The sequence below is a fragment of the Bombina bombina genome, chromosome 6 (assembly GCF_027579735.1).
Source record: "Bombina bombina isolate aBomBom1 chromosome 6, aBomBom1.pri, whole genome shotgun sequence".
Taxonomy (NCBI): Eukaryota; Metazoa; Chordata; class Amphibia; order Anura; family Bombinatoridae; genus Bombina; species Bombina bombina.
The window spans coordinates 944,478,287-944,503,805 of record NC_069504.1 but is presented as its reverse complement, the minus strand read 5'-3'; the positions used below and the strand labels follow the sequence as shown (position 1 = coordinate 944,503,805).

Below are 25,519 nucleotides of genomic sequence, written 5' to 3'. Positions count from 1 at the left end.
TTCTCACCATTTATGTCGACACGTTTCGGAATGGGGTTAGGCCTTTATCAAGACTATTAAAACTAGTGAGATAACAGTACCTTTATAGGGATTCATATCAAGTCTAATTGCCGTGTTTAGGTGCCAAAATTCCTCAATCTGAGGAACGCCCCTGTATTGGTGCTTTCTGGGTATGGGCAACCTTATAATCGCATGGGCAATATTCTAAATATAAAGTTTCCTTCAAAGTGTATATTCAATTGTATATCTTAAATATAAAGGTTCCTTCGAAGTGTATATCTAATTGTATATTTGTCGCTTCCTAAAGTCTGCTCGAGTGAGTTGTGTAAGTAGAAAAAACGGCTCGTATAAAATACCCCACTACTAGACGTAAACAACCGTCACTTCCGGTTTCGGGTAGGTGACGTAATTTCTTATTCCGGTTTTGGTTATACTGGATGTTTACATCTCTCCCGTGACGGATGTGGGAACAAGATGTGTGCAAGACATCTGTTTGAACCTTTTGGCTGGATCGTAATCGTGCACGGGGATAGAGATGTATTGTATGATGTGGGAAAGTCAATGTATGTTGAGGTATATTCTGCAATAAGAAATATTATGCAATAAATACTGGATAAGTTAAAAGAACAAATGATATAATAAAAACGGATACGTTCAGTAAGAAGTTTTATACATTAACAGACTATGAATTAGAGATCTGTCTATAATAAAAACTGACATAAAACACATCTTAATGTGATATCTGACTCTTACATATATTATTTATATATTTGCAAAAATAAAAAAGAGAGCGGTCTTAGATTACAATGCTTGATACTGAGGTCTGTGTGGATACAGCAGCACAATCGGGACCATAAGAGAATGTTCCTACATAAGTGGAGGTCTGTCTTTCTAAGTAGATTAAATGGTGGAAATTAGTAGTGAGAGGATACTGATAAATGGACTGAGCTTGTTGAAAAAACAATAACATTATATAAAGTACATACAGTTGATATACAATACATACAATCTGCAAATGAAAAGTCTAATATGTATAAAAATATTGTGGAGTAGGAGGGACTATATTGTATAATAAATTATCTCACCGATATTAGTGAGAACACTCATGTGTCACCTATTTTCATAAGACAAAAAACATAAAGTCAAATTTCTTAGACATGGTAGGGAAGATCTGGAGCTTTTAATGTATTTATAATACATTTCAATTATAGGTTGATAGTGATAGCATAAGTTGGAGTTGACATACTTTCATATGATTTTGAATAGAGGAGGAACGAATATTCTGAACTAGAATGTAAAGGTACTTGACTGAAAATGTAGTGGTATTGTATTCTTAAACAAAGTGCTCAACCATCTACATTGACATAACTAAATGAGTCTCTAAAGTAATCTAAAATTCTTAATTTGGACTCATAGTATCCCTAATCTGTTTGTAATTCCTTAGAGGTCTGGGTTAACAGATCAGCCTCACATATGGAAGAGAGGAATAATCTAACAGTAGGGTGATGTTATGTCACTGGGGATTATATGCCTTCAGATACTGTCTACATATGTGTTTCTGAACACATGATGGTGAAATAGAAGTCACTAAAACCTGAAACAGAGAGTTACAATAATACTCTGCCTTAATAGATGGTGTATCTCCAACTAATAAGAGACTATATATCTAGAATCTAGTTAAAATGGATATTGTATAAATATAGAAAAAACTTAAATATATAAAAATTACTTCCTAAGTTTTAAAAGTTGTGACAAGCCTTCTCTATTGTTGAGCACTTTAGGGTACAGGCTGTCTAACATAAATATCCATTTGGATTCTGAATTGAGTAGCTTTTCCTCATAGTCTCCGCCTCTCCAATTTTTCTGGATTTTTTCAATCCCAAAGAATCTGAAGACTTTGACATTCCCACCATGTTTTTCTGTAAAGTGCCTATAAGTGCATCTATGGTATCTTCTGGGATTTCTCTATTAGGTTTAGTTTTATATTTCATCAGGTCTTTTCAGTCCACTCTCCTTACTTCTTCGATCTTCTTATCCAACATATTCTCTTCGTAGCCTCTATCTAAGAAAAGTTGTTTCAGGATAACGGCTTGCTCCTCCCATTTGCTTGAATTCAAGCAGTACTTCCTTTTTCGAAGTAGCTGGCCTTTTGGAATATTGGATTTCCACATTTCGTGGTGGCAGCTTAAATTATGTATATAATTGTTTGAGTCTACCTCCTTGAAAAAGGTTGATGTCTCGATTTGCCAATTTTTTTATCTCTATCCTTAGATCCATGAAATTAATCTTGCGGTTACTGTGTTCATAAGTGAAATTTAGGTTCATAGTATTCATGTTCATTACATTAATAGTATGAAGGAGGTCATCAAAAGTTCCTCTCCAAATTAGAAAAATATCGTCAATGTATCTGACATATAGGACCAGGTCCGCGCTGGCTGGGCAGGAATCCTAAAATATTAGTTCCCATTTGCCCATGTAGAGATTCGCGTAGCTTAGCGTGAACCTGGTCCCCATAGCCGTACCGCATAATTGTTTATAAAATTGATTTCCATAATTAAATTATTGTGTGATAAAATATAGTTGATACCATCAAGGATGAAAGTGCGCTGTGCTTCTAATAGATCCGTGTTTTTGCTGAGAAAAAAATCTACTGCCTCAATACCTCCTGAATGGGGAATACTCGTATATAATGAGGATACGTCACATGTTGCCATGATGAAATGATCCTCCCATTGTATCTCAGCCTGTACCCTAAAGGGCTCAACAATAGAGAAGACTTGTCACACCTTTTAAAACTTAGGAAGTAATTTTTATATATTTAAGTTTTTACTATATTTATACAATATCCATTTTAACTAGATTCTAGATATATAGTCTCTTATTAGTTGGAGATACACTATCTATTAAGGCAAAGTATTATTGTAACTCTCTGTTTCTGGTGTTAGTGACTTCTATTTCACCATCATGTGTTGAGAAACACATATGTAGATAGTATCTGGAGGTTTTTAGTGATTACTATTTCACCATCATGTGTTCAGAAACACATATGTAGACAGTATCTGAAGGCATATAATCCCCAGTGACATAACATCACCCTACTGTTAGATTATTCCTCTCTTCCATATGTGAGGCTGATCTGTTAACCCAGACCTCTAAGGAATTACAAACAGATTAGGGATACTATGAGTCCAAATTAAGAATTTTAGATTACTTTAGAGACTCATTTAGTTATGTCAATGTAGATGGAGGAGCACTTTGTTTAAGAATACAATACCACTACATTTTCAGTCAAGTACCTTTACATTCTAGTTCAGAATATTCGTTCCTCCTCTATTCAAAATCATATGAAAGTATGTCAACTCCAACTTATCCTATCACTATCAACCTATAATTGAAATGTACTATAAATACATTAATAGCTCCAGATCTTCCCTACCGTGTCTAAGAAATTTGACTTTATGTTTTTTGTCTTATGAAAATAGGTGACACATGAGTGTTCTCACTAATATCGGTGAGATAATTTATTATACAATATAGTCCCTCCTACTCCACAATATTTTTATACATATTAGACTTTTCATTTGCAGATTGTATGTATTGTATATCAACTGTATGTACTGTATATAATGTTATTGTTTTTTCAACAAGCTCAGTCCATTTATCAGTATCCTCTCACTACTAATTTCCACCATTTAATCTACTTTCAATTTTAACACACAATCATTTTTAACATATAATCCTCTTTTGGGGACTTAGAAAGACAGACCTCCACTTATGTAGGAACATTCTCTTATGGTCCCGATTGTGCTGCTGTATCCACACAGACCTCAGTATCAAGCATTGTAATCTAAGATCGCTCGTTTTTATTATTGAAAATATATAAATAATATATGTAAGAGTCAGATATCACATTAAGATTTGTTTTATGTCAGTTTTTCTTATAGACAAATCTCTAATACATAGTCTGTTAGTGTATAAAACTTCTTACTGAACGTATCCGTTTTTATTATATCATTTGTTCTTTTAACTTATCCAGTATTTATTGCATAACATTTCTTATTGCAGAATATACCTCAACATACATCGACTTTCCCACATCATACAATACATCTCTATCCCTGTGCACAATTATGATCCTGCCAAAAGGTTCAAACAGATGTCTTGCACACATCTTGTTCCCACATCCGTCACGGGAGAGATGTAAATATCCGTCATAACCGAAACCAGAATAAGAAATGACGTCACCTACCCGAAACCGGAAGTGACGGTTATTTACGTCTGGCGGTGGGGTATTTTATACGAGCCGTTTTTTCTACTTACACAACTCACTCGAGCAGACTTTAGGAAGCGACAACTATACAATTAGATATACACTTCGAAGAAACCGTTATATTTAAGATATACAATTGAATATACACTTTGAAGGAAACTTTATATTTAGAATATTGCCCATGCGATTATAAGGTTGCCCATACCCAGAAAGTGCCAATACAGGGGCGTTCCTCAGATTGAGGAATTTTGGTGCCCAAACACGGCAATTAGACTTGATATGAATCCCTATAAAGGTACTGATATCTCACTAGTTTATTAGTCTTGATAAAGGCCTAACCCCAGGCCAAAACGCGTCAATATAAATGGTGAGATACTTTCTGATACTCTAAACCAGTATTCTATATTGCTCTTAGCATTGCTTTTTTATTTTTCCACAGGTTTTATTGCATCTTTTTGGATTTATTTTAAGCTGTCACTTTAAGCCTTCTTTCAAACCACATCATTTCCATTAAGGATGTATCACTCCATATAACATTGGAATTGATTCACAACACACTATTGTTTTTGTATTATTATTGCTTTTGTGCTACAATTTTACAATTTTACTATTTTATATATTTTTTAATTTTATATTTTTCATTTTTCACTTTGCCACTTTGTCACATTTGTTATTTCCTTTTTGGATTTTTCATATTTGTGATTTTTGGACTCTACCACAACAGGACTTTTTTATTATTACTATTTTTCCACAGCACTTTTGAACACTTAATTACCCAGGATATAAAGTTATACACTTGGTTGTTTTTTGGACATTTTCACTTAATTGGTCAACATTTGGTCCTCTACATATTTGAACTTCTACAAATATATAACCCTGGTTCTTATATCAGATACGCCTCATTTAACACCCCCCCTTTAGGAACCATTTATGCTGTATTTCTATTGTTTTACACTGTATTTCTGAAACTTTTATATTTGTACACATGGATCCATGTTTGTAAATTATTGTGTTTTACTTAAATTGTTTATCAGATTTTATTATAGACTATGTATTAAATATATTTATACATTTTCATTTACACTTCATACCATTAATCTTACCACCTCTGCCTTTGGCACTCTCTTCATACTCCTACACTGTATCTATATTTTAAGGTTGACTAGGCACCCCTCTGGAGAGAGCTGTAGGTGATTTTACTAGCCCCAGACCTACGCCCCCTTTTTATAACCAAAGTTCTTGTAAACTGCTTGTGCAATGCCGCCACCTGCAGATTTGCGGCCAAACCACCGCTAGCAGGGGGTGTCAATCAGCCCGATCGTATTGGATCGGCACATTGATGTCCGCAGCAGTTATGGAGTAGGCTCGTGCAGAAACAGGGGCATCAAGCTCCATGCAGCGAATCATGTCCGCCCGACACTTGATAAATTGGCCCCATAGTGTTTGAAGCCTGATCCTCTAGTCACATGTAGACTATGGGCTCCATTTATCAAGCTGCAATAGCAGCTTTGGAGCCCCAGCATTTCAGGTTTGTGTGAGGGAGCCTAAAGGGACATGAAACTCAAAATGTTTCTTATATGAATCAGATAAAGCACAGAGTTTTACATAGCTTTCTAATTTATTTATGTTATCAAATTTACTTAATTGTCTTGGTATCCTTTGCTGAAAGAGCAGCAATCTACTACTGGGAGCTAGCTGAACTCATCTAGTGAGCCAGTGACAAGACACAAATGTGTGCAGGCACCAATCACATCCAGCTCCCAATAGCATAGGATATGCACATATTCTTTCTTAAAAGGATACCAAGAGAATAAGGTTAATCTCAAAATAGAAGTGATTTTTTAAAATGTCTTCAAATTGCATACTCTTTCTGAATTATGGAAGTTTAATTTTTACTTTCCTATACCTTTCATCTCTCCATCACCTAAAGTGTGGCATACTTCAATCATCCTGATCAGATCCAATTGAGATAATTAACAGCCCCCTCCTGCACGCAATTGGCCACAGGCGAGCTGAGGACGGCATTGCACAAGCATTGGCTTGTGCAATGTCAAATATGGGCAGCAAGACTGGGCAGATTAGGTTCATGACATCAAACCTTATCTGCCTGCCTGATGATAAATGGAACCCATAGAGCATGGGCCGCTGAAACAGTAATAACTTTTACTAGAATCATTTTGCTAATAGAAGCATATTGCAAACATGCTTCCATATAATATTGTAATGCATTCATATTATTATTTATTATTAATTGTTTTATAAACCTAAAGCCTTTATTATAACAACTTTATGCATTTTAAAATGTTAATATATTTTGTTACCACGTCCTTTATTCTGTTGTGTGTTCAAAGTTGCAGTAACACTGATAAGGCCATTGTAGATTGTCCAGGTTGCAAAAAAATGGTCACTAATTGGTTTTTCCATGCAATGGTTTCAGACAGTAGTAGATTCATAGTATAAGCATTGTTGTGTGTTTTTTGACTGTGTAGTACTTGGAGTAATGTATGAAGAGAGACAGACACTATAGAGACCTATTACATTTGTGGCATGTCAATTTTATTCATGTTTTCTGATCATAGCAAGCAAGTGTACTTTGATTGCAACCACTGCATATATCTCAAAGTTACTGACAATTGTCATCTATGAAACTCATTATTTGCTTTACGCAACACTCACGATCCTCCAGAGTTATTAATAACTAGCTGAATGTTAAAATGTATAATGTGCAACAAATGATGTAATTTTATCACCATTTTTAGACCATCCTAAAAATTACTGAAGGGTAGTAGAAGTCAGAATTACATTTTCATGCTTTAGATCAATTTGACCTATTTCACCTGGTATTCTTTGTTGAAACTCCCTTTCCATGAGAGCATACTGAGGTAGAAAGAGTTCATGTTCTTGGGTACTGTATGGAAGCATTGTTTAAAACCATTTCATGCATAGCCTTTATTTGGAGTGGTGTCTTTCTTTGTTATATTATTACATTGCTTGAAATTCTATTTACCCTTATACATCTGTGTGGCTGGCTACTTGATTTTGTGAAAAGAGCTTAGAATTAGTTGCATTATAGAAATAAATGAAAATTAAATTTGCATAATTTAAAACAGCAATGTAAAAATACATTTTTACAATCATGTGGAAATTAGAAGTCAAAACAAACTATTGATGTAATAGTATGTCATTTCAATAAATTTGAAGTGCCATTTTTTTTAAAACGTTAAACTGCCTGAAGTAAGAATATGATAAAACAGGAATATGAGGTTTCTTATGCCTAGTTTGGGTGAACATGCGATAAACTACAAGAAACTTTCTTTCCATAAGGCAGGGACAGTCCACAACTTAATTCCTTATTGTTGGGAAATACAACACCTGGCCACCAGGAGGAGTTAAAGACAACCCAGCCAAAGGCTTAAATATCCCTCCCACTTCCCCTATCCCCCAGTCATTCTTTGCCTTTCAGCACTATTGGAAGTGGCAGAGAAGAGTCAGAAGATTTGGATAGTCCTATATATATAATCATGTCAACTTTTCAGTAAGAGTATTGATGAAAGTTAGAGTCTGGAGATACAGGGAAAGATTTTCTGTGAACCCATCCAGATAGTCGCTTACATTTCCTGAGCAATCAGTGTTGAAGAGTTTCACTACTTGCTGCTACACACTCAAGTCCATGTCAAAAGTGCTGCTGCAAGACTGGCACACTTGAGAGGCTGTGCCTGTTTCACAGCATGGATCCAGAAGGGTAAGACCATTTTTTATATATACATTTTAAAACACTATACAGGGTCACAGTGTGGCTCCTTTATACCCCAATAGGATCAAGGGTTAATATCTCCTTCAGGGAGATTATTTGAACAGTTTGGGGATTTATATCTGCTTAATATGAGATTTTTTTTAGGCTCATAGGCTGTGTGTTTTTGGTTTGGAACAAACAGGTTCCACATTAGTTTTTGAAGTGTTGCACAGCTTATTATAGCTTGGCACCCATTTCATAGCAGGGGAAGTCCTGTATTACGTACCACATGACCGAGTGCAGTCTCTTTCTTTTCCTAAGATCCTGCTACAGACATTACTCCTGAGGAGAGCGTTTTCATTATTAGCTGTCTGGGTCTAGGAGGTGGTGAGTGTCCCAGCCATTGGGAGTATTAAGGTGCCAATTTTTTAATAAAAACGCTTCTTTTTGATTGTCCTTCTGTGGGTATATACAAAGCTATAGAGGACTCTGATACTACATTAGAAGGTTTCTCTCCTTCTGTACTGATCAATAATTCCTGTTCATATTTTGTGGATGCTGTGGATTGCCCGTCTGCTCAATTTTGTTCCATTTGCCTAAACACTGTTCTAAAGTCTAAGAAGGGAGACAAGCCTGCTAATACTCATAGCACTATTAGTCCTTCCGTGCCATTTACTTCTCAGGAATCTGGGTCCCGAGAAATTACTACCCTATCTACATTACCCACTCCGCATGCAGTTCCCCGCTGCTCAACTAATCCTCCATCTGGAGGGTGGACTGTACCCCGCAGTTACAATCAGCTGTGTCTGTGGCCCTGAGTGCCTTACCTTGCTCTAACAAATGCAAGAGAAATGTTAAACATAGTTCTTCTGATCTAGAGTCATCTAAATATTTGTCAGATTTAGCTACTATATCCTAGCTCTGTGGCTTCAGAGGGTGAACTTTCTGAGTCAGAGACTTCAGTTACTAAACCTCCTTCAGCGGAGGAACCCTCCTTTAGATTTAAAATTGAGCATCTGTGTTTTATTATTAAAGGAGGTTCTGTCTACTCTAGAGGTTCCAGAGGCTACACTCCCTCTAAATTAGACAGGGTTTACGAAGATAGGAAGGTCCCTCTAACTTTTCCTGTGCCAGTTAAGATGGCGAACATTATTAGTAACGAATGGGAAAGAGTTGGAACTTCTTTTTTCCCCCTCGTCTACTTTCAAAAAATAATTCCCGGTCCCTGACTCTCAATTAGATTTGTGGGGCTCTATCCCCGAAGGTGGATGGCACTATCGCCATGCTGTCTAAGCATACTACTATCCCTCTTCAGGATAGTTCTTCTTTTAGAGAGCCTATGGGTAAAAAAATGGAAACTTTTCTGAGGAAGCTGTTTCAACATACAGGGTTTTTATTTCAACCGACGGCAGCTGTAGCCACGATTGCTGTAGCAGCTACCTACTGGTGCAACACTCTGTCAGAGCTCATTGAGGGGGAGACTTCCCTCGAAGATATTCAGGAGAGAATAAGACACTGAGAATTGCTAATTCCTGCATTGGTGACGTGAATATGCAGATTATTCCCATAAATGCAAAGGCTGCTGGCTTTGCAGTTCTAGCCCACCGGGCTCTCTGGTTGAAGTCTTGGTCTGCAGATATGACTTCTAAATACTCCATACTCCTTTCTCTTCCCTTCAAGGGGAAGATTTTATTTGGTCCGGGGCTGGACTCCATTATCTCTATGGTTACCAGAGCGAAAGGTGCCTTCCTACCACAGGTTTCGTGCTGACAAGTTGCAAGGACAGCAGTCCACTTCCAAGTCCGAACAGACCAAGAGTACTTGGAAGCCCGCTCACTTCTGGAATAAGTCCAAACTGACTAAGAAGCCTGCCAAGAACAAATCGGCATAAAGGTGCGGGGGGGGGGACTATCTCTTTTTTCAGATGCTGGGTTCCAGGATGTATCTTAAGGATACAGGATATGATTCAAGTCTAATCTGCCCAGGGGCAGATTCCTATTCTCCAGTCTTTTGACAAAACCAGAAAAGAGGGCTGGCTTCTTAGTTTGCATATGGGATCTCTCCTCTCTAGGAGTAATTGTTCCGGTACCTAGCAGAAATCAGAAAGAGATTTGGGGTTTTATTCAAACCTTTTTGTGGTTCCAAAGAAGGAGAGATCTTTACCTCCAATTCTGGACCTAAAGTGCTTAAACAAGTTTAAGAGTGTTCCCTCTTTCTAGATGGAAACAATACGTTCAATCCTGCCTCTGGTTCAGGAAGGACAGTTTATGACCACAATAGACCTGAAGGATGCATACCTTCACATCCCAATTCACAGGTAACATTTTCATTTCCTGGGGTTTGCTTTTCTGGATCAGCACTTCCAGTTCATAGCTCTTCCGTTTGGCCTAGCTACTGCTCCAAGGATATTTACAAAGATTCTGGGGGCTCTTCTAAACATTGCCAGAACACAAAGTATTGCAGAAGCGCCTTACCTGGATGATATTTGGTACAGGCACTATCTTTTCGTCTAGCGGAAGAACATACGGATTCCCTTCTCAGTCTTCTCCGATCACATGGAGGGAAGATAAACTTGGAAAAGAGGTCTCTTACTCCAAGTACAAGGGTAAATTACCTAGGAACTATAATACACTATATATACATGAGAATATTGCTCACAGAAGCTAACTTCTGCATGTCTTGCCCTCCAGGCCTTCTCGAGACCCTCACTGGCTCAGTGTATGGAGGTAATCAGACTCATGGTGTTCCGCATGGATATCATTCTGTTTGCCAGATTTCATGTCAGACCCTTACAACTATGCATGCTGAGACAATGGAGTGGTGACCATACAGATCTTACTTAACAGATTGGGCTGGACAATCTGTCAAGAGACTCGCTCTCCTGGTGGCTCTGTCCAGATCATCTGTCCCAAGGCACATGCTTTTTGAGACCGTCCTGGGAGATTGTGTCTATGGACGCAAACCTTTCTGGCTGGGGAGCCATTTGGGGTGCCAAGAAGACACAAGGTCTGTGGACTCAGGAGGAGTTCCTTCCAATCAATATTTTGGAACTCTGGGCAATCTTCAATGCCTTGAAGGCTTGGCCCCTTCTGGGTTAGTCCCAGTTTATCAGATTCCAATCAGACAATATAACATTGGTTGCCTATATCAATCATCAAGGGGGAACGAGAAGTTCCTTGACGATTAGAGAAGTATCTCAGACACTAGAGTGGGAGAGGACTCACAAATGTATGCTGTCAGTGATCCACATTCCGGGTATGGACAACTGGGAAGCATACTTCTTCGGCAGGCAATCCTTTCACCCAGGGGAATGGTCTCTTCACCCTGAGGTGTTTGCAGAAATATGCAGATAGATCTCATGGCATCCCACCTCAATACCAAGCTACCCAGGTATGGGGAGGTTCAGTCTCATATATCTTTTGCACTAAACTAGGGTTCCTCCCTAAGGTGGTGCTGAATCATAACATTAAAGGGACCCTGAACCCAAAAATTTGTATTAACTTATTCAGATAGAGCATGAAATTTTAAGCAACTTCCTAATTTACTCCTATTATCAAATTTTCTTAATTTTCTTTGTATCTTTATTTGAAATGCAACAATGTAAGTTTAGATGCCGGCCCATTGTTGGTGAACAACCTGGGTTGTTTTTGCTGATTGGTGGATAAATTCATCCACCAATAAAAAAGTGCTGTCCAGAGTTCTGAACCCCCAAAAAAAGTTTAGATGCATTCTTTTTCAAAATAAAGATAGCAAGATAATAAGGAAAATTGATAATAGGAGTAAATTAGAAAGTTGCTTAAAATTGCATGCTCTATCTGAATCACAAAAGAAATATATATATAATATATAATAAAGAAATTGTTGTTTCTTCCTTGTGTCCTAATCTTTCTTCAGTGAAAGAACGTTTGCTTCACAATCTAGATTTGGTTCATGCCTTGAAGTTCTATCTTCAGGCTACTAAGGAATTTGGACAATCTTCCTCTTTGTTTGTTATCTATGCAGGGAAGCGTAAGGGGCAGAAGGCTACTTTGACTTCTCTATCTTTCTGGTTGAGGAGTGTCATCTGCTTAGCTTATGAGATAGCGGGACAACAGCATCCCGAGAGGATAACGACTAATTCTTCTAGAGCAGTGGCTTCCTCTTGGGCTATTAAGAACAAAGTCTCAATGGATCAGATTTGTAAGGCAGCTACCTGGTCCTCCTTACACATGTTTTCTAAATTTTACAAGTTTGATGTGTTTGCTTTGGCTAAAGCAGCTTTTGGGAGAAACGTTTTGCAGGCTGTGGTGCCCTCAGAATAGGGCCCACCTCTTTTTTTCTGTTCCCTCCCATTATTCATACAGTGTCCTCTGGAGCTTGGGTATAGTTTTCCCAACAGTAAGGAATGAAGTTGTGGACTCTCCCTGCCTTATGGAAGGAAAACATAATTTATGCTTTCCAGATAAATTCCTTTCCTTCCTGGCAAGGAGAGTTCACAATCCAGCCCATAATTTATTTTTTTGATGGCCAGCTCCCTTTTTATATTATTTCTTCTGGCACCTTTTATACTCTGATGTTTCTCCTACTTTTCCTTGTTCACTCGGTAGAATGACTGGGTGATAGTGGAAGTGGGAGGGATATTTATGCCTTTGGCTTTGGTGTCTTTGCCTCCTCCTGGTGGCCAGGTGTATTTCTCAACAGTAAGGGATGAAGTTGTGGACTCTGCCTGCCAGGAAGGAAAGGAATTTACCTAGTAAGCATAAATTATGGGGGTTTTCTGTCTTTTCATGATACTATTTGGGTAGGGGTTTACATACACCTACACAGGAATAAAATAAAGTCTGAATCACTTGAAATTGGTACAAAATATTGGTTAATAGCTGACAGAAAACATCACACACATCTCTATGTAAACATGGAAGATATTTGGCCCTGAAGTTCCACAGTAGCTACATCAGATTTTATAGTCACTTTAAACATCCAATCAAAATGCTTGTTTCAAGACTTATGATGAAGACTGCATATGTCAAGTCACTTTCTTTTTCTTCTCAGTTCAAGGAATTTTACAAATTAAAGGGCCACTAAACCCAACATCTTTCTTTCATGAATCATATAGAGAATACAAATTTAAACAACATTACAATTTACTTCTATTATATATTTTGCTTTATTTTTTAGATATCCTTTGTTGAAGAAAAAGCAATGCACATGGGTGAGCCAATCACACAAGGCTTCTATATGCAGCAACCAATCAGCAGCTACTGAGCATATCTAGATATGCTTTTCAGCAAAGAATATCAAGAGAATAAAACAAATTAGATAATAGAAGTAAATTAGAAAGATGTTTAAAATTGCATTCTCGTTCTAAATCATGAAAGAAAAAAATATTTTTTCAGTTTGTGCACTTCATAGAAGCCTATGGTAAGCAGAAGTTATTGTGATATCCAATGTCCTCAAGTTAGCGTGGATCGACATTCGTTCACGTGTAAAATGTTACCTTCAACTTGTAATGCGCACACTAACCTGAGTGTGTTAATAGTTTACTTCTGGCTGTGTTGAATGAAAGAGCTAAATGGTGCACCACTTGTAATCTGGTCCTCTGTGGTTTATTTTTTTTCATAATATAAAAATTATATTTGGTATATAGTATAAGTGAGTTTTATAAACCATTGTTTACTATTATTTGTGTGAACAGAAAATATGTAAAGTATTAAAATGTTAAATGGTCAATTTAAAATAGCCCTAAAGGAAGGTTAGATACTTATGTTCAGTGTCTTCTCCATTATTTTAAAGATCTTTTACTTGTAATCTAGGCACTACTATTTTGTAGTATACCTGTCATTTAACATATGTGTCACCCTAATGTCTACAAATTGAAATATCTAGGCCGCTTACAAATATAATTAAAATGAATACCAGTTAGACATGTTTTTTAAATATATGTATTGCGCAGGATATAAAAATATAAATATAAAGATTAGGAATAACAAATGTACTCAATATATTCATTAACCTTTCTTAAAATTATACTTTGATTATCATAATTGCTACAATTGTGTGTCTAATAAAGTAATTGAAGAGGCTATGTCTCCTTCTTTCATATAACTATGTTTTCATCTTGTATCAAAGTACACAAACTAAATATAATTCAAAGTTATACAATTCCAGCAGAAAATAACCTCTGATTTGGATAATAGTACATAATTTTACTTGATGTGAATATATCCAGCATTTGTTTTTAAAATAAGTGTGGGCTAGATTTGACTATTTGAGCAGAGCAATCATTTCCTGTCCTCATCTCAGGGATTCTACTTATTGAAGACTTATTTAGGGCCAGAGTATGAGTGGTGTGTTATTAGCTACGTGCGAGCGAAAATAGGTTTTTAACTGATGTTTGTACTCATCTGGTTTACTGATCGTATTACAAGGTAAAAGTAAACGCGACCGCTTGAGCGCAATTGCGATTTATGCTAGTATGATTACTGCATCCTCAGAAGTCTAGTTAAATGTTTCGCAAAAACAAATAAGTATCACAAAACACATCAAAAATACATTACAAAGTACAGTTACACTCATAATAACACTATCTGATAAAATGATTAAAAGAAAATTGCACAAATTTTTTTTATAAGGGCTCAAAGATATGAGGTCTTCAGTTGTTAGAAAATAAAATGCTCCAATACAGTACATGTCTAAATATGTATATGTATGTGTATATATACTGTATATATAGCAGTAGTTTAGGCAGGAACAGCGCTCATAGAAAGGGAGAGAAGAAAAAGCAACCAATAGTGTTATTTGTACACACAAAGGGGATTCTTGCTCACCTTGTAAGACCTCAAACATGTGAGATATGTGATGTTAACAGAGAGGATATCTATCCTTATCTGTGTTAAAGATGAGTCTTTATTTTCTGCTTCTACGACTTGTAGTATGGTATAAAAGTGGTGATGAGATTGTGGCTCTCAGAGTATTTCAGAAAGTTTATGTCTTGTCATAGGAAAACAAATAACTCTCCAGTCACAATGCTGATCTAAAAGTGGATTTATTGTTAAATAAATCTATGTAGTAAGGTGTAAAGATCAAGGCTTTAACCTATGCATAGTTCAAGATAAAACAAATGTCTCAGAGTAAAATGTAGATTTTAAACGTTGCTGATTTAGTAACAGTTGAATAATGCTCAGTTCCATTAGCCAGTGAAAGTTCAATAAATCTGGCTTAGGTGAGGCATTTCTGTGAAAAACAGTAAGGTGGTCCTGTTGGAGATACACACGAACAGTCCTGCTGAGTCTTTCAAACTCTGTTTGCGTGTGGTCTCGCCGGTCCGGAAGTGACGTCACTAAGTGGGTGGTCCCTTACTAGTTAGATGAACACTCGGTTCACTTCATTAGACATATATATATATATATATATATATATATACACACATAGTGCATTGGAGCCATTTGCAGTTAAGTAAATGAAACATGTAAAATCTTATTTATGCAATATTAATATTTAATAAAGTGTTACACTTTATATTTACTGTAAATAGGCAGTTCTGAAGAACATTGGAACGTGAAATAATCATATTTTCATGTCGGCTTAGCTCACTTGAGAATGTGCAATTGGGTTTGAGTGTGAGTATTTTTTTCCCCACTTTTTTTTCTCCATTGACTTCTATGGGGGAATACATTAACATGCACACAATATCCTATGTTCGCCTTTTTGCATGCATCGGGGTAAGCGCTTGTGCGAAAACTTTTTACTTTCAACTTGTAATACGAGCTGTACCTAACGTGCGCTAAAAGCTTATTTCTAGAGGAGTTAGGGCAAGTGCGGAAGCATTAAATACCGCTACACTTTTAATCTTGCCCTAAATGAGGGCCTATATGTGATTTTTTTTTTCATTTACATTTTTTATTTTTAATCCAAATTTTGTTTGTAGTTTTTAAGACTAAACATATATGAATACAAGCATAATATGCAACAATATGAACTTTCTAATATTTAAAAAAATTCTTTATAATAATTTTCTCACCTATCGAACGTGCAGAATATATTTAAAAACATAGGTGCATGAATCATAACTAAAAAATTGTAGTATGTATAATTTGTATAAAAATAAAAAACAAATTCATTACCACATTTTATAGTAGGATGTTTTCATTTTGTTTTTTAGTTACTATTATAGTGCATTGAATATTGTAGTCTTGTTAGAGAGAGAAAGTTGTTTGTATATGTGAGTGATTGATAAGTATTAAGAGTAACAAAATACAATGATAACCTATACTTACGATTTAACCAATTGATTGTTCTAATACATTTTGATCAACGTCTTTTGTTCAGTAATTACAAAGCTATATCTCCACATTCTAAATATATTTATGAGTAAGTTCCATACTGCAAAACTAGTTTCATTTTTTCTGAATTATTACTTTTATAACAATTTAATTAGGCCTAGTTTACTCCTATATTAGTTTTATTAATTATCATCATAATAACACAAAGAAAACAAAATTACATTAATTTAGTATTAGCAATTGCACTATTTTCCATGGTTGTGGTGGTCATAAAATATCATCTGAACTCATTAGAGAATATAACTATATTGATTAGTTGATAAATCTTTGCTAGACTGAGAATTATTTTAAAATCTTCAGTATGCTTATATTCACCTGAAATGTAAACAGCAAACACTATTGTTTTTTAAAAAATAAACCTAATCTGATGGTTATGGTATAAATAAAAGGTTTAATTTGATGATCTTTTTTTTTTTTGGGATAAATAATATTATAATTTGCATATTAATCCAATTTTAAAACACATTTTATATGGGCTTTAGCAAAAGTAAAAAAAAAACAAAAAAACTATGTACAGGTTTACATTAATAGCTATTACCTTGAGATGCAAAGTGTTAAACCATTTTGCTGGTATAAAGTGTTATTGAATTATTTTTTTCCCAGATTACATACTTCCTCTTTTCGTTTTGCAACTGATTGAAAATAATCATATTATTGCACCTTTATGCTAAGAGATAGAGATGAATAGGGCACAGTGTAAACTATAAGCAAATAATAGCTATTCTCCAAGCATTGGAAAGGGAAAATGAAAATACAATAGCTTTGTAAACTACTGATGTAATTTTTTTACAGTAACTGTTTCAATGATTATTGGCTTATCAAAAAAAATAACACCAGCAATGTAAAGTCAGCTTCTTTCTTTCTCATTTTACAAAACTATGAATCTGTACAAATTAAAATTTGTATTGTCCTACTTAGGGCCAGATTATAAGTGGAGTGCAAAATATCGCTTTCACTATTACTTGTAATGGCTGGTTATTTATTGCGTGTTCGCAAATGGGTGAATATGCCCATTTGCGGGCACGCAATAAAATAGTGCTCCACTTTTAATCTAGACCTTAAGCATATGGCAGAGGAAAGTTAAGGATTAAAGAAATATGGATAAAGTGTTAATGTTGATTTTTTTTCTCCTTTTTAAAGGGGCACTGAACCCAAATTTTTTTCTTTCGTGATTCAGATAGAGCATGCAATTGTAAGCAACTTTCTAATTTACTCCTATTATCAAATTCTCTTCATTCTCTTGGTATCTTTATTTGAAAAGCAAGAATGTAAGTTTAGATGCCGGCCCGTTTTTTTGAACAACCTTGGTTGTTCTTGCTGATTGGTGGTTAAATTCACCCACCAATAAACAAGTGCTGTCCAGTGTCTGAACCAATAATTGGCTGGCTCCTTAGCTTAGATGCCTTCTTTTTCAAATAAAGATAGCAAGAGAATGAAGCAAAATTGATAATAGGAATAAATTAGAAAGCTGCTTAAAATTGCATGCTCTATCTGAATTATGAAAGAAAAAATGTGGGTTCAGTGTCCCTTTAAGTGAAGCAGTATTTAATATTCCCGCTCAAGCACTAAATAAACTAGAAGTAAGCATTTTGCATGTGTTGGGTAGCGCTCATCTTACAAGTTGAAAGTAAACTGTTTTTTCTTGCACGCTAACCCGATGCATGTAAATAGCTGAAATTAGAATATCTTGCGGGAGATAACGTATTTCCCCATAGAGCAAAAAAAGTGGAAAGAAAACGCCCTACTCACACGCAAACCCAATTACATATTCTCAAGTGCGCTAACCTGATATAAAAATATAAATATTTCACATTCCAATATTCTTCACATAAAAGAATATGTTCTATTTATTCATAAATACATATACAGGGAGTGCAGAATTATTAGGCAAGTTGTATTTTTGAGGATTAATTTTATTATTGAACAACAACCATGTTCTCAATGAACCCAAAAAACTCATTAATATCAAAGCTGAATAGTTTTGGAAGTAGTTTTTAGTTTGTTTTTAGTTATAGCTATTTTAGGGGGATATCTGTGTGTGCAGGTGACTATTACTGTGCATAATTATTATGCAACTTAACAAAAAACAAATATATACCCATTTCAATTATTTATTTTTACCAGTGAAACCAATATAACATCTCAACATTCACAAATATACATTTCTGACATTCAAAAACAAAACAAAAACAAATCAGTGACCAATATAGCCACCTTTCTTTGCAAGGACACTCAAAAGCCTGCCATCCATGGATTCTGTCAGTGTTTTGATCTGTTCACCATCAACATTGCGTGCAGCAGCAACCACAGCCTCCCAGACACTGTTCAGAGAGGTGTACTGTTTTCCCTCCTTGTAAATCTCACATTTGATGATGGACCACAGGTTCTCAATGGGGTTCAGATCAGGTGAACAAGGAGGCCATGTCATTAGATTTTCTTCTTTTATACCCTTTCTTGCCAGCCACGCTGTGGAGTACTTGGATGCGTGTGATGGAGCATTGTCCTGCATGAAAATCATGTTTTTCTTGAAGGATGCAGACTTCTTCCTGTACCACTGCTTGAAGAAGGTGTCTTCCAGAAACTGGCAGTAGGACTGGGAGTTGAGCTTGACTCCATCCTCAAACCAAAAAGGCCCCACAAGCTCATCTTTGATGATACCAGCCCAAACCAATACTCCACCTCCACCTTGCTGGCGTCTGAGTCGGACTGGAGCTCTCTGCCCTTTACCAATCCAGCCACGGGCCCATCCATCTGGCCCATCAAGACTCACTCTCATTTCATCAGTCCATAAAACCTTAGAAAAATCAGTCTTGAGATATTTCTTGGCCCAGTCTTGACGTTTCAGCTTGTGTGTCTTGTTCAGTGGTGGTCGTCTTTCAGCCTTTCTTACCTTGGCCATGTCTCTGAGTATTGCACACCTTGTGCTTTTGGGCACTCCGGTGATGTTGCAGCTCTGAAATATGGCCAAACTGGTGGCATCTTGGCAGCTGCACATTTGACTTTTCTCAGTTCATGTGCAGTTATTTTGCGCCTTGGTTTTTCCACACACTTCTTGCGACCCTGTTGAGTATTTTGAATGAAACGCTTGATTGTTCGATGATCACGCTTCAGAAGCTTTGCAATTTTAAGAGTGCTGCATCCCTCTGCAAGATATCTCACTATTTTTGACTTTTCTGAGCCTGTCAAGTCCTTCTTTTGACCCATTTTGCCAAAGGAAAGGAAGTTGCCTAATAATTATGCACACCTGATATAGGGTGTTGATGTCATTAGACCACACCCCTTCTCATTACAGAAATGCACATCACCTAATATGCTTAATTGGTAGTAGGCTTTCGAACCTATACAGCTTGGAGTAAGACAACATGCATAAAGAGGATGATGTGGTCAAAAACATAATTTATGTAAGAACTTACCTGATAAATTAATTTCTTTCATATTAGCAAGAGTCCATGAGCTAGTGACGTATGGGATATACATTCCTACCAGGAGGGGCAAAGTTTCCCAAACCTCAAAATGCCTACAAATACACCCCTCACCACACCCACAAATCAGTTTAACAAATAGCCAAGAAGTGGGGTGATAAGAAAAAAGTGCGAAAGCATAAAAAATAAGGAATTGGAATAATTGTGCTTTATACAAAAAAATCATAACCACCACAAAAAGGGTGGGCCTCATGGACTCTTGCTAATATGAAAGAAATGAATTTATCAGGTAAGTTCTTACATAAATTATGTTTTCTTTCATGTAATTAGCAAGAGTCCATGAGCATGGGATAATGACTACCCAAGATGTGGATCTTTCCACGCAAGAGTCACTAGAGAGGGAGGGATAAAATAAAGACAGCCAATTCCGCTGAAAAATAATCCACACCCAAAATAAAGTTTAAATTTTATAATGAAAAAAACTGAAAACATAAGCAGAAGATTCAAACTGAAACAGCTGCCTGAAGTACTTTTCTACCAAAAACAGCTTCAGAAGAAGAAAACACATCAAAATGGTAGAATTTAGTAAAAGTATGCAAAGAAGACCAAGTTGCTGCTTTGCAAATCTGATCAACCGAAGCTTCATTCCTAAACGCCCAGGAAGTAGAAACTGACCTAGTAGAATGAGCTGTAATCCTTTGAGGCGGAGTTTTACCCGACTCGACATAAGCATGATGAATTAAAGATTTCAACCAAGATGCCAAAGAAATGGCAGAGGCCTTCTGACCTTTCCTAGAACTGGAAAAGATAACAAATAGACTAGAAGTCTTTCGGAAATTCTTAGTAGCTTCAACATATTTCAAAGCTCTAACTACATCCAAAGAATGCAATGATTTCTCCTTAGAATTCTTAGGATTAGGACATAATGAAGGAACCACAATTTCTCTACTAATGTTGTTGGAATTCACAACCTTAGGTAAAAATTCAAAAGAAGTTCGCAACACCGCCTTATCCTGATGAAAAATCAGAAAAGGAGACTCACAAGAAAGAGCAGATAATTCAGAAACTCTTCTGGCAGAAGAGATGGCCAAAAGGAACAAAACTTTCCAAGAAAGTAATTTAATGTTCAATGAATGCAAGAGTAGAGACAGCCCCATCAACCTTAGGGATTTTGTCCCAAAATTCTAATCTGTCAGATGGCACAGGATATAATTGCTTAAAACGTTTAGAAGGAGTAAATGAATTACCCAAATTATTCCATTCTCTGGAAATTACTTCAGAAATAGCACCAGGAACAGGAAAAACTTCTGGAATAACTACAGGAGATTTAAAAACCTTATCTAAACGTTTAGATTTAGTATCAAGAGGACCAGAATCCTCAATTTCTAATGCAATTAGGACTTCTTTAAGTAAAGAACGAATAAATTCCATTTTAAATAAATATGAAGATTTATCAGCATCAACCTCTGAGACAGAATCCTCTGAACCAGAAGAGCCATTATCAGAATCAGAATGATGATGTTCATTTAAAAATTCATCTGAAAAATGAGAAGTTTTAAAAGACTTTTTACGTTTACTAGAAGGAGGAATAACAGACATAGCGTTCTTAATGGATTTAGAAACAAAATCTCTTATGTTATCAGGAACACTCTGAGTATTAGATGTTGATGGAACAGCAACAGGTAATGTAACTTTACTAAAGGAAATATCATCTGCATAAACAAGTTTGTCATGACATTCAATACAAACAACAGCTGGAGGAACAGCTACCAAAAGTTTACAGCAGATACACTTAGCTTTGGTAGCTCCAGCACCAGGCAGCGATTTTCCAGAAGTATCTTATGACTCAGCTTCAACATGGGACATCTTGCAATATGTAATAGAAAAAACAACATATAAAGCAAAATTGATCAAATTCCTTAAATGACAGTTTCAGGAATGGGAAAAAATGCCAGTGAACAAGCTTCTAGCAACCAGAAGCAATAAAAAATGAGACTTAAATAATGTGGAGACAAAAGTGACGCCCATATTTTTTTATCGCCAAATAAGACGCCCACATTATTTGGCGCCTAAATGCTTTTGGCGCCAAAAATGACGCCACATCCGGAACACCGACATTTTGGGCGCAAAAGAACGTCAAAAATGACGCAACTTCCGGCGACACGTATGACGCCGGAAACAGAAAAAAAAATTTGCGCCAAGAATGACGCAATAAAATGAAGCATTTTCAGCCCCCGCGAGCCTAACAGCCCACAGGGAAAAGTCAAATTTTAAGGTAAGAAAAAAATTGATTTATTCAAATGCATTATCCCAAATATGAAACTGACTGTCTGAAAATAAGGAATGTTGAACATCCTGAGTCAAGGCAAATAAATGTTTGAATACATATATTTAGAACTTTATAAAAAAAGTGCCCAACCATAGCTTAGAGTGTCACAGAAAATAAGACTTACTTACCCCAGGACACTCATCTACATGTAGTAGAAAGCCAAACCAGTACTGAAACGAAAATCAGCAGAGCTAATGGTATATATATAAGAGTATATCGTCGATCTGAAAAGGGAGGTAAGAGATGAATCTCTACGACCGATAACAGAGAACCTATGAAATAGACCCCGTAGAAGGAGATCATTGAATTCAAATAGGCAATACTCTCCTCACATCCCTCTGACATTCACTGCACGCTGAGAGGAAAACCGGGCTCCAACCTGCTGCGGAGCGCATATCAACGTAGAATCTAGCACAAACTTACTTCACCACCTCCATAGGAGGCAAAGTTTGTAAAACTGATTTGTGGGTGTGGTGAGGGGTGTATTTGTAGGCATTTTGAGGTTTGGGAAACTTTGCCCCTCTTGGTAGGAATGTATATCCCATACGTCACTAGCTCATGGACTCTTGCTAATTACATGAAAGAAATACTCATTTGCCTAATAATTCTGCACTCCCTGTATATATATATATATATATATATATATATATACACATGATTATATATAGGTATAGATATTTACTGATATATTTATGTTGATTGGAGTAGCTGTGTTAGTCCAGAGATTTAGATAAAAAAATAACAAGCGTATTGCATTGAGCAATGATACTTTTTTATCATTGCTTAATGATATTAACTATACATTTATAAGTTGACAAGCTTTCGGAAGAATGCCCTTCTTTCTCAAGTCTGAAGCAATACTGACTACCAGGTCAGTATCGCTTCAGACTTGAGAAAGGAAGGCATTCTTCCGAAAGCTTGTCATTTTATAAATGTAGTTAGTCCAATAAAAAAGTATCATTGCTCAATGCAATACTCTTGTTATTCAGATATATTTAGGAATATCTATTTAAAAATACATAGAACATATTCCCCTATGTAAAAAACATTGGAATGTGAAATATTTACAAAAATTCACAATATAACACTTTATTTAATATGAATATTCCATACATATGCTTTTACATGTTTTCATCTACTTAACTGCAAGGGCTCCAATGCACTTCGATATATGTCTATTTGTGAATACATATGTATTTATTTGTTTATATGTGTATTTGTCTGTAAATACATATATACACATATAAATACATAAATATGGATTTTCAATAAAAATATTTTAAAAAATATATATAAATACATAAATATGTACACACACATATATATATATATATATATAATATAATCATACATACATATCCATATTCAAGACATGTTTATGCATATTTTTGATGTATTTTGTGTCAATTTTTTGTTTTGCGAAACAGTTAACCATAGCTCTGAGGATGCGGTAAATATTCTAGCGTAAATCACAATTACGCTCAAGCGATCATGTTTAAATTTAAACTTGTACTACAAGCAATAAACCTGATGCGTGCCAACACCCAAGATAAACCCCTTTTCGCTTGCGTGTAACAACGCGCCACTCGTAATCTGGCTACACACTACTGGATACAAAAGAAAATGATATGCCATACTAACATATATTTATATATATTAGTCATAAAACAACAACACTGTATGCTACAGGTTTTGTTAAGTATGAGGCAGCAACATGACACAGAAAAATGTTCTTCATTGTCTGCAAGTTTTATATTAAAGAATGTTGCCCTTCTTTTTATTAATGAATAGAGGTTATGTACCTGCTTTTTGGTATTTAATTTTAATTGTGCTTGTTTAATAACATATTTATGGCATTAAGCAAAATAATTGTAGCCATAATCAGCTTTTAGTAAATGTACACACTAACCATATTAGGTATAGACATTTTTATTTTTCTGTGCTAAATCATTTTATCTTTTCTCACCAGGTATTACAACAGTATTGACAATGACCACTCTTAGTACAATTGCACGAAAATCTCTACCTAAGGTGTCTTATGTGACAGCTATGGACCTCTTTGTGTCAGTCTGCTTTATTTTTGTGTTTGCTGCTTTGATTGAATATGGAACACTTCACTATTTTGTCAGTAACAGAAAGCCAAGCAAGGACAAAGAAAAAAAGAAGAAAAATCCTGTGAGTATATTAGCAAGAGTGTGAAAGTATGGCTGTTTAATATAGTGCTTCCAATTGTTTTTATCAATTACCAAAAAAATCATTAATACATCATCCCATAAGTTTTTCTTTACAGTGATGAAAATACTAGTTTTTATATATGCAGACAATTAGACACATGCACTTGGCTTCATAAAACTATAATTTAGTCCTATATTTTAACTAAATTTTGGCAATCAACATATTGCTCAGTTTTTCAGAGGGTTCAAGACACTATGTACTTTATAAAACAGAAAAGTTATCTGCCAAAAGCCTATCTAGAGCTCAAATGCAAGTACTGTTCAAAATAATTTTAAAATGGTAACTATGAAATTGAGGCTATAATTAATTGTCCTATTTATATACTGTATGACAGTTTCATTAGTGTGTTTATCTTCATCACATAGGGTTGTTCTCAAGTCTTTAAAATTGTGTCGCTTTCCTCTAAACATTTAGGCATCAAGATGTGTGACTCGTGTCAACATTCAGTGACAATGCCAGTACCCTAATGAGCATGTGGGGGTGGTGCGTGGTGTGAGCACTGAGTAATACTTGTCATTGGAAACACTTACACAGGGTTATAGCCTCTTTAGAAGATTGGGAAGGAAACCATGTTGTTGAAGAAACTCACAGCACCATCTTTAGTTTATTAAAAACATTGCAGGCACATGAAAGTCAAAATTAGACTTTCTTGAATCAGACAGACAATGCAATTAGAATTTTTTTTTTATACCATTTATTTATATTACTAAATTTACTTAATTCTCTTTATATATATATATATATATATATATATATATATATATATATATATATATATATATATATATATATATATATATATATATATATATATTAAAGAGGATCTCTAGGTATTCTCCGAAGTGTTTAAGTGTTGAAAGCACTATATAGCAGCAGTATTTGCAACAATGTATAACTTTGTTACAACATTTTTGCCAACACTGATGCCATTTTTGCCAAACAAGCTTACCTAGATTTACTCCTCAACAAAAGATAACAAAAGAATGAAGTACATTTTATAATAAAAGCAAAATGGAGTTTTTTTAATTACATTATCTATCTGAATTGGGAAAATTTAATTTTGACTTTCTTTAAAGCAAAATTGTATACAAAACAACTTTATAATAAACTACCCTATTTTAGTTTAACATGTTATTTTATGCAAACTGAACATTAAACATTATGTTTAACATATGCTAAAAGATATTTGTTTAACTCATTTATAGGTCA

At 35.5% G+C, this 25,519-nt stretch overlaps 1 protein-coding gene across 1 annotated transcript in view; it reads left to right on the top strand.

Annotated features, from left to right (window-relative positions):
- GABRG2 (gamma-aminobutyric acid type A receptor subunit gamma2) overlaps positions 1-25,519 on the top strand; it is a 286,835-nt gene that overhangs the window by 235,036 nt on the left and 26,280 nt on the right. Inside the window, exon 8 of the mRNA XM_053719588.1 lies at positions 24,045-24,250. Within this exon, the coding sequence (XP_053575563.1) occupies positions 24,045-24,250 (206 nt within the window). The remainder of the gene's footprint in view (positions 1-24,044; positions 24,251-25,519) is intronic.